The sequence below is a fragment of the Crocuta crocuta genome, unplaced genomic scaffold, assembly GCF_008692635.1.
Source record: "Crocuta crocuta isolate KB4526 unplaced genomic scaffold, BGI_CrCroc_1.0 scaffold234, whole genome shotgun sequence".
NCBI lineage: Eukaryota > Metazoa > Chordata > Mammalia > Carnivora > Hyaenidae > Crocuta > Crocuta crocuta.
Window position 1 is genome coordinate 1,076,211 of NW_027529647.1, and position 9,830 is coordinate 1,086,040.

The 9,830-nt window shown below is 58.1% G+C and overlaps 1 protein-coding gene across 1 annotated transcript in view; it reads left to right on the forward strand.

Moving 5' to 3' along the window:
* Nucleotides 1–6: 6 nt before the first annotated feature.
* Nucleotides 7–9,830, forward strand: part of TFAP4 (transcription factor AP-4) — an 11,998-nt gene continuing 2,174 nt past the window's right edge. Inside the window, exons 1-6 of the mRNA XM_077762452.1 lie at nucleotides 7–202; nucleotides 7,491–7,656; nucleotides 7,759–7,857; nucleotides 8,289–8,459; nucleotides 9,088–9,228; nucleotides 9,791–9,830. The exon at nucleotides 9,791–9,830 is cut by the window's right edge and continues 156 nt beyond it. Of these exons, the coding sequence (XP_077618578.1) occupies nucleotides 114–202; nucleotides 7,491–7,656; nucleotides 7,759–7,857; nucleotides 8,289–8,459; nucleotides 9,088–9,228; nucleotides 9,791–9,830 (706 nt within the window). The 5' untranslated portion in view covers nucleotides 7–113. The remainder of the gene's footprint in view (nucleotides 203–7,490; nucleotides 7,657–7,758; nucleotides 7,858–8,288; nucleotides 8,460–9,087; nucleotides 9,229–9,790) is intronic.

Here is a 9,830-nt window from a genome sequence, read left to right on the forward strand (position 1 = left end):
GACCGGCCGTTTCTGCACCTCCGTCCGGCGCTGCCCTTTGATTCGGATTTCCATCTTGCATTCTCCGGCGGACCGCGGGACCCGGCTCGTGCAGAGGAGGGGGGCCGATCGCTATGGAGTATTTCATGGTGCCCACTCAGAAGGTGCCCTCTTTGCAACATTTCAGGAAAACAGAGAAAGAAGTGATAGGAGGGCTCTGTAGGTGTGTACTCCTCCTCCCCCCCACCCCCTTCCCATGATTGCAGCCCCTGGCCAGCCCGCTTAGGCTGGCGCGCGTGTGCGCACGCATGGCCCGCGCTGCCGACCCCGCTCGCCTTTCTTAGCCTCCGGGGCGGCTACAGCCCCGCGAGCTGGGCTTGCGCCGCCGGGGGACCCTCCTCCCCGGGAACGTGGGGGCCCCGAGCGGCCCTGGTCACTTTTGTCCGCTGCAGGCGGGCGAGTCGCGACGTTTGTAAATTGCAAACAGACCCACGTGGTTCTGCAGCAGTCCCGGCCATGCTTGGTGCTGGTGGCTTTCCCCCCCCGCGCTTCCTCCTCCCCCCTCCCGCGGCGGCTTCCTTCCTCTCCCTCCTTCTTCGCTGTCTCTGGGTACCCCNATGGGTGGAACCCGAGAGGCCGGTGCTGCCGGCCGGGGGCGCCGCGGACTCGGGCACGTTAGCGGCCGCTCTCTCGCTTGCCGCCCGCGCCCGGGCGCTGTTTACTAGCGAGGCCTGGACGTGACTCTGCAGCCCTCTTGGAGTAGGCGGACCTCCGCGCGCCGCCTCGCGGGAGCTGTAGTTCCCCGAGCCCCACCGGTGCGGCATTGTGGGAGTTGTAGGCGCGCCCGGGCCACGCTTTCCTCGCACAAAGCTCGGCTCCCGCGGGCTGGATGGGCCAAGAAGGCCCGGTGGAGGCGCCTTTCGGGGAGGGGGTTCCAGAGGCCGCGCCTGGCCTCACAAGGCTGCTGCCTTCCGCACGCTGGTCTCGGCTGCAAACTTTCCCATCCACACCCCTTCCCTCCCCCTCCCCGCTGTAAACCGAAAGCGTTCAGTCTTCCAGCCGTGTTGGGTGCGTGGGTGGGTGGTCCTCGGCCCCTCCGGAGCCACTTTCCAAGTTTGGCCCGGGTTGCTCCACATCCACCCTTTACCAAAGGGTGATGGGTGCGTGTACCACTCGCACCCCATTTCCCTGGACACTGGTTAAAATGCACACGTCCGCAACTCTGATGGCCAGGATAAGGGCTTGGGCATCAGCACTGAATATCGCCTGTGGGACGCGGCAGTACAGTGGCCGGGGCCCTCCTGTGTGTCCAAGTGTGGGATCTGCAGCCCCTGTACGGCCTTGCTGCTCTGGGAGCGAAATGGCTCCCTAGGGCTGGGGCCACGTGCTCTGCCGCCCAGGGCAGCCTGGGCGGGGCTTGAGGGAGGAGGAGCCCAGGGCGGTGTGGCCCAGGCTGGTGGACACCAGGGGCTGCAGAAATGAGGCTGGGGACGGCTGCTGCTCTTGTATGCACATACCCCACCCTGCTCCAGAGTTCCTACCTTAACAATTTTCAAGTTCGGGTGGTGGGCAACCAGACTGGTGGCCTAGGTCTACCTGGAGGACCTAGCTGTAATAAGAAAAAAAAATATTTTCTGCTCCTCTTGATATGTTCTAGGGACCCGTTTTGCTGGAGTTTTCTCATTGAATTTTCAGTCTTCCTCCTGAGTTAAGCGGCCTTATGATTCCTGTGTGGTATGAGGACACAGGCTTGAGAAGCAGACAGTTACAGCAAGTGGTGGGGCTGGAACTTGAACCCTGATCCCGGAGACCTGCTCCTACCGGGAAGGGCTGGGCATTGGGGAGGTGAGGTTGCGCTGCTGCGGATGTTGGGCAGGACGGTCGGCACCTGATCCTGGGCAGGCTTGGCACAGTAGGGACCTCTGGCCGCAAGGCCTGGCCCTTAGTTGAATCCTCTCGGACTCTAGGACTCTGGCTTCACTCTGTCCCTGTCCCAAGCCCCACTTTAGGGGAGTCCAGCAGTCGCCAGGGGCCAAGTGCCCCAGGTGTGAGCCTGCCTATCTGTGAGACCCTTGTAAGCTCCTGCACTGGGTATGGAGTTGGGGCCTCTGTTCATTTTCAGAAGGAGCTGTGGGGGTGAGGTGGGATCAAATGTGTGGCTGGGGCGGGACCTTTTGGCTGTGTGGACTGGTTTCTCAAGCTGTCGGACTTTGTTCCATCTCTCAGTGCCTGAAGGGTTCCTTGTCTCTCTCATCCTTCTCCCATACTTGCTGGAGGGGGCCATACTGCACCGTGGGTCCCCGTGTCTCCTCCATCCCAGCATTCCCCTTCATAGCTGCTCCTGCCCAAGCTGTGTGGTCTTGGACTTGGGTCGTCTCAGTGCTCTCTGCTTCTGTAAAATAGAGCACCTGTAAAGGTTGGCTGTGTGTGTGGAAAGCACCTGGTATCTGTTAAAATGGCACTCACACTTTTATTTTTATTTAAAAAATTTTTTTTTCAATATTTTTATTTATTTCTAGGAGAAAGAGAGAGAGAGAGAGACAGCGTGAGCAGGGGAGGGTCAGAGAGAGAGGGANGGTCCTTGATCTGTTTTTTTTTGTTTTGTTTTATGTTTATTTTTGAGGGAGATTGTGTGGCAGGGGCAGATGGGGGCGGGGGGTGTACAAAAGATCTGAAGCAGACAGCAGAGAGCCTGATGTGGGGCTCGAACTCAGCAGCCGTGAGATCATGACCTGAGTCAAAGTCGGAAGCTTAACCAACTGAGCCACCCAGGTGCCCCCTTGATGCAGTTTTTATGATGTACCTACTCTGTGCGAGGAGCCAAAACTGGCCCTATCCTAAGAGTTCAGTCTCCTAGTACTAGAGAGTCTTGTCAGCCCCCTAAGAGAGATCTTGGGTTCTCCTCGAGTCCTGGGTACAAACTCTGGAAAAACAAGTCATCCTGTTTCTTCAGTCTCTCTTTTTTCTTCCTCACTCCCTCCTTCTGTCTCTCTTTTAATAACCTAAGCATACTCATGACCCCCAAGATTAAGAGTCATACACTCCACTAACTGAGCCAGTCAGGTGCCTCCCTTTTCTGTGTCTTTAATTTTTTAAAATGTTTATTTATTTATTTTGAGAGAGAGAGAGAGAGAGAGGGAGGGAGACAGAGAATCCCAAGCAGGCTCTGTGCAGAACCCGATGCAGGGCTTGATCCCACAAACCGTGAGATCATGATCTGAGCCAAAATCTAGAGGATGCTTAATAGACAGAGCCACTCAGGTACCCCTCGCCTGTGTCTTTAAATTTCACCATGATCCTATGAAGTGAGGCAGTGTTTCCCCATTCACAGGTGGGGAAACTGAGGCTTTGAAAGATGAAGTAGCTAACCATGGGGTTCCACAGCTAGTAAGTGGCTGGGGTGGTTTGCACTTGAACATGGTTCAGGGAGTTCCCTCTGAGGAGCTGAGGAAGCCATGGGGAGGGGAGGGGAGAGAAGAGGTGTTTCTGATGGGAACAGCCTAAACATGGTTTGTTCTGGGATAAGGGCAGGGGTGGCAGCCTGGGCAGAGTGTGGAGTATGGATACAACAGCGGGGCTGGCGGAAGGCCCTGGGCGGCTTCAGTACCTTCTGCGGAGGGGAGTGCCTTGGGCGTCCTTGCTGAGAGTCAACTTCTTACCTTCTGTCTTCCTTTCGGGGTAGGGAGAAATCCCGTGTGGGGTTTCCCACCTCACACTGTAGACACTGAGTGGCAGGTGTGTGAGTGACTTTGGGTAGTGTAAAATGAGAGTTCTCAGTGGCTAATCTGAGGCTAGAGCCAGGCATGGGGGTGTAGGGGGATGAGGGCTACCTGCTTTTGGGCTGGGTAGGAAGGACAGGTACAGGTCAGGGTCCTGTCTTGCAGAGTGTGCTCCCGGGTCACCTGGGTGGCTCAGTCGGTCAGGTGTCCGACTTTGGCTCAGGTCATGATTTCAGTTCACGAGTTCCAGCCTCGTGTGAGTCTGTGCTGACAGCCCAGAGCTTGGACCCTGCTTCGGATTGTGTCTCCCTCCCGCTGCCCCTCTCTAGCTCGTGCTCTGTTTCTCTGTCAGAAATAAATAAAAACGTTAAAAAAAAGAAAGAAAGAAAGAAAGTGTGCTCCCTACCCCATAACCTCTGATTGGTATGCTGGTTTTATTCCCACGGGGCTGTTTGAGGGTACTCTGGTATTAGGGTGGCAATCTTGGCACCCAGGCTGGTACCCACACAGTTCTTGGCCATTGGCTGCTCACCTCCAGGAGACTGGCTCTCATAGGTCTGGGAGGGCGAGAAGCAAAAGATACTGGGCGTCAGTGAACCAGACTACTTTCACTGCTCACCTGGGAGTCTGAAGTTGATGTGGAGGAGACAAAGGGCCTTATGATTCCTGTAAATCATGTTTACATGTGCAAAATTCAGAAAGAAATGTGAGAAACTTTCAGGCATTGGCAGAAAAGACCACTTTATCTAGTACAGTATCAGCGGGATTAGCTATCCATTAAAGGAACCGCGGGTTGGTCAGCAATCAGGACCCCTGGTTGGCCAGCCCTCCCACCAATGAGAACTCCCTGTTATCCATGATTCCACCAATCAGAATCCCTGATTTGTCAGCATTCCGCCAATAAGAAACCCTGGTTAGTCCACATTCTATTAAAGAATCTGTCAGCTGGTACTTCCGGGGCTGGGGGGTGGAGAGGGTGTGGGTGCGTTGTTGGTGGCAACCAAAGTTCTCATAAGGAACTGCAGCTTTGGGGTGAAGTCTGTTTTCTGGGACGCAAGCCTGCGCTAGGTTAGCCAGCAGCTGGTTCCTGAACCGGGAAGGTGGGCTGATTGACTTAGCAAGAGGGAAAGAATGGATAGAACATTTGGAAGAACCAGGATGAGCCCGCCTCTGCTCCCTGCCTGGGTCCTTCATTCTCCTTTGTTCTCCCCAGCTCCTGGGCATCCTGGGGAGAAGGGAGAGCTGAGGGTCTGCTCCCCAGGGCAGAGGTTTTCATGGGCAGATGAGCTGCCTGGTTGGAGAAGGTGGGGCTGAACTCTGGTTTCTGAGGGTGGGGATGAAAGTGCAGCTGCACCCTGCTCTGCCTGACCTGTCATGGGCAGGTCACTTCTGTGCCTGCCCCACTGTCAGGAGGGTGCAAGGGCATTATCTGCTGAGGCCATACACAGGGCTTTGGTATGCAGCGGGGTCATTTGTGAGCCATGGATAGAGGGTGCCATCAGCAGGTGTGTGTGTGGGGGTGGGGGAGCTGAGCTTTTGCTTGGCATCTGCAGATGCCTGTTAAGTCCTGGTCTGGTTGTCTGACCTTGGGCGCTTCCCTTCCTTGGACCCTGGATTCCCCTTTGCAACACAGCTACCCAGCTGGGTGTCCATGGGAGTCAGATGGAGAATGATGTAAATGTTCTGTGATGGTATTAAGAGCATGATGGCTGTGCGTGCCGCATGCTTTGCCTTTTCTACAGGGTAACTCGTCTGTCTGTCTGGGTGTCTGGCTCTGTGGGATGGTGCAGAGCCCACTCTGTCCTGTGGGTAAGAGCAGGGCTCTGGGATCAGGGTTTAAGTCCCAGCCCCGCCACTTGCTGGAGCTGTTCCCTTCCCAAATCTATGTCCTCAATCCACACAGCAATCGTAAGGCCACTGGACTGAGGAAGATTGTGACAATTCAATGAGAAAATTCCAGCAAAACGAGTCAGCATAGAACTCGACTTTTTTTTTTTTTTTTTTTTTTTTTTTAAGTAAGCTCTACGTCCAACGTGGGGCCCAAACTCACAACCCCAAGAAGGCGACATGCTCTACTGAGCCAGCCAGGCTCCCCACCGCAGAGGGTCTCAAGGGCACTGCTAGACCAGGGGAGCCTGGCCTAGGTTCTAGGCCCCCACAAAGGGCAGGCGAGCCACTGCACATCAGGTCTCTGACCTGCATCCTCTCCATTGCTCTCTCCAGCAACCCTGTCACCTCCACTGTAGGGGCAGGGAAACTGGGACAAGTGAGGTGCCCCTGGCCCAGAAGTGGGGACCCCGATGACTGGCAGTATTACACTAAAACTCCGTCCCTTCTCACTCTGAGTCCTAAGTCTCATCTGTAAGGAAAGGGTCATGAACCCACTTTCCAGCATCGATATTCCAAGGCCCTGTGACAAAACTGCACCCTCAACGAGGGGGCCCAGGGAGGCTGTCGGGGTGCTGGTGGAGGAGAGGGCTTGTCTGTGGACTCCCAGCTGCAGCTGATGTGGAGCCTGCTCTTAGCCCACCTTCCATGGACTACCCTCTCTGTCAAGAGAGGAGGCCAAGGCCCAGGAAGGGGCAAAGACAAGTCCAAGGTCCTGCAGGCCTGGAATGGGATGGATGGGGTGGGGCGACAGGGAAAGCCTTGCCTCTCTCCAGCTGTTGCAGATGCATTCTCCTGGGTTTCTGAGCAAACTTCTTTCAGTCTGGGGATGGGCACGGGGGCTTGGGCACCTCTTGGAGCCCAGGGTCCCCATCAAAGGAACAAGGCTGCCCGCAGGCCTGTCCCCATTCCCCCAGAACCAGGGGAGTGAGCTCTCTTGGCCCAGGCCTGGAACAGGTCGCCCCGGGAGGGCCCCTCAGGAAGAAGCCAGGGCTGTGGCTTTGGGTGGGGCTGGTGGCTTCTTCTGGGAGCCCAGCATCTGGAAGCCATCAGGCCAGGAGCTGGGGGGGTGGCGGGGGAGTTTCAGGAGAGGGCCGGGAAAGGGGGAATGGCTCCTCCAGGCCACACACAGGCCCACCCCTCGGGAGCAGTGGCGTTGGGCCCACAGGCCGCGCTGCTGTCTTTGCCTCCTGCCAATGCCGCTGGGCCCATAGCCTCTCCCCCTTCCACTGGCTGCCTTCTCTCTCCCCCCACGAGCTGCTGCTCCTGTAAGATGCAGTCACATAGTATGCGATAACATTGCCCACTGCATGCTGGGAGCCTTGCTCCTCTGGCACAGGCTGGGCCTGCCTCTTGGGGTGGGTGGGTTTGGGGGCGGGAAGTGTCTCCAGGGGTGGTGGGCCTAGTGTCCCCTTCGTAGCGTGGGGTGTCCGGGGCCGGCTGGGGGCTTACAGATGAGTGTGTGGCCAGAGATGTGGCTGTGGGTATCTGGAACCCTCTTCCTCCGTCGTGAAGCCTGCAGGGCTGAAGGAGGGGGTCCAGGTGTGCAGCAAGATGCTCAGAGGTATCCCAGGACAGGTGTCTCCAATTGTTCTCCGGCACCACCTGCATCAGAATCACAGAGATTCTTGTTAACCATTCAGGCTTCTGGGCTGCACGCACAGCTGCCAGACACGGGGCGGGACCTGGGGCTGAGCACTTGCACCCAGGCATCCCAGGGCACACAACTCCATCACCCTCCTGATCTGCTGGGGGCGTAGGCACCTGACAGATCTGGCATCTTCTGCAGTGGAGGGATGAAAGTTACACTAGGGGCCCTCTGGAGATGAATTGTAAAGACAGGTTCCCACTGGGGCAGGGCACGGAGGGTACCCAGCCTGAGCATGTCTTTGTCCCTCCCTGTAGCCTCGCCAACATTCCACTGACCCCTGAGACGCAGCGGGACCAGGAGCGGCGGATTCGGAGGGAGATCGCCAACAGTAACGAACGGAGGCGCATGCAGAGCATCAACGCGGGCTTCCAGTCCCTCAAGACCCTCATTCCCCACACAGATGGAGAGAAGCTCAGCAAGGTAGGCTAGGGCCCAGAAGGCTTCCTGGAGGAGGTGGTGGGCTCAAGTGGGGAGAAGAAAGTGAGCCCACTGGGAGCCCTGACTTGTCCCTCCCACCCATAGGCAGCCATTCTCCAGCAGACGGCAGAGTACATCTTCTCCCTGGAGCAGGAGAAGACCAGGCTTCTGCAGCAGAACACGCAGCTCAAGCGCTTTATCCAGGTAGCGCCCCGTTGAGGCCGCCTCCTACCACAGTGCCTTGCCCCCGTCCTGACTCCGTTTCCCTGGTGTGGGCGTGTTCTGGCTCAGCGGTGGCCTGGGACTCCTCTGCAGTTGTGGGTCACATCTTCCCTATTGACCTGCCTACTTCAGGCAGTTGCCTTCCTGCCTGGGCCTCAGTTTACCCATCGGTCAAGTGCAGTGGGCTGGGCTCTGGAAGGAACCAGGTGATTTCCGGAATCACCGTTCCGGCCTTTGGCCGTTTGTTGGAGTTGCAGAACGGGACACCCTGGGGCCAGCGCAGGCGCACCTGGGCCTGACAGCCTGGGGGGCTGTGAGGGAGCCCCCGACTCCCCTGTTGGTGGTGGTAGTGGTGGTGGTGTTAGTAGTGTGGGAGTGTCACGGCACACTCACTGGCCCCTTGGGGTCTCCAGGAGCTGAGCGGCTCATCCCCCAAGCGGCGGCGGGCAGAGGACAAGGATGAGGGCATCGGCTCGCCAGACATCTGGGAAGACGAGAAGGCAGAGGATCTGCGTCGGGAGATGATCGAGCTTCGGCAGCAGCTGGACAAGGAGCGCTCGGTGCGCATGATGCTGGAGGAGCAGGTGAGGCGCTAGGGCGGGCCACTTACCTGCAGGAGCACCTGCTTTGTGCCAGGCCTACAAGCGGGGGGCTCAGCGGGAAGCAGAGCAGACAGGTCCCTGCCCTCGGGGCTCACTGTCCTCATGGGGTTGAGGGACATTTGTCAGAGGATCTCACACGGCTGGAATAAAACACGACTGCGATAAGGGCCATGTGCCAATTGTGGGCACCGGGGAGGGGGATTTGGGCTGGTTCCAGGGGGGCTACTCCACGGCTTCTCGGTGCAAGTGATTGGAGCCGAGGTGGGGAGGGCGAGTCTCACGTTAACCAGGCAGAGAGAGAAGGGTGCTGCACGCAGAACAGCACAGCCTGGGGCCTCGAGGTGGGAGGGGTCAGGGCATGAGGGAGGCCGTGGCGGGAGAGGAGATGAGTCATGGCGGGCCTGGCAGGCTGTGCTCAGGACTTTGGTCTCTACCCCAAGGGTGGACCAGCTCCACGTGAGGGTTTGCAGTGGGAGTGAATGGCGTCTTGGCGAAGGGCAGAACTTGGGGAGGCTGAGCGCAGCAGTCCCGAGGGCCCCGAACAGAGGCTGGGGGCACCAGGGTGTGGTCTGGGGCCCATGCCCCACCGAGCCTGTTGCTCTGCTCTCAGGTGCGCTCGCTGGAGGCCCACATGTACCCAGAAAAGCTCAAGGTGATTGCACAGCAGGTGCAGCTGCAGCAGCAGCAGGAGCAGGTACGGCTGCTGCACCAGGAGAAACTGGAGCGGGAACAGCAGCACCTTCGGACCCAGGTGAGCGGGCGACGTCTGCGAGGGGCCCCGCGACGCAGCGTCCGTGCCTCTGGGGCCCGGCGTTCGTGGTTGCCGGGTGTCCTGCATCCGTTGTTACGTTGAGTCCTGGTAGCAGCCCTTTGAGGCCTGAGCTTTTATTCTCCCGGCTTTATTGATGGCAAGACTGAGGCACAGAAAAGTGAATTGCATGCCCGCTCAGGATCCTCAGCGACCTGGCTGTCCAAACCCAGAGTCCACACTCCTGCCCACCACCGTATTTGTTAGATGTTGACGTGCTTGCTTGGTGGTGGAGAGGGAAGGGGCCCTGGGATCTCAGACGACTGGAAGCCCCTCTCTGCACCACCTTTTCCTCGTTTCTTAAAATAAGAGAGGTGGGCCACACACTGGCTGGGCCCCTGGGAGTGAAGGAGTTCCGGGCGAGGAGGGTGGGGGGGGGTGTAGGCAGAGGCTCTGCCAAGGCAGCAGGCAGAGTGAGGGCCATCCTGTGCCCTCAGTGAGGGTCAGCAGGGAAAGGGAAGCTCCTAGAACCTTCAGAAAAAGATTGAGGGTCTCTGTCTTGCAGCTGCTGCCCGCCCCGGCCCCCACCCACCACCCCACTGTGA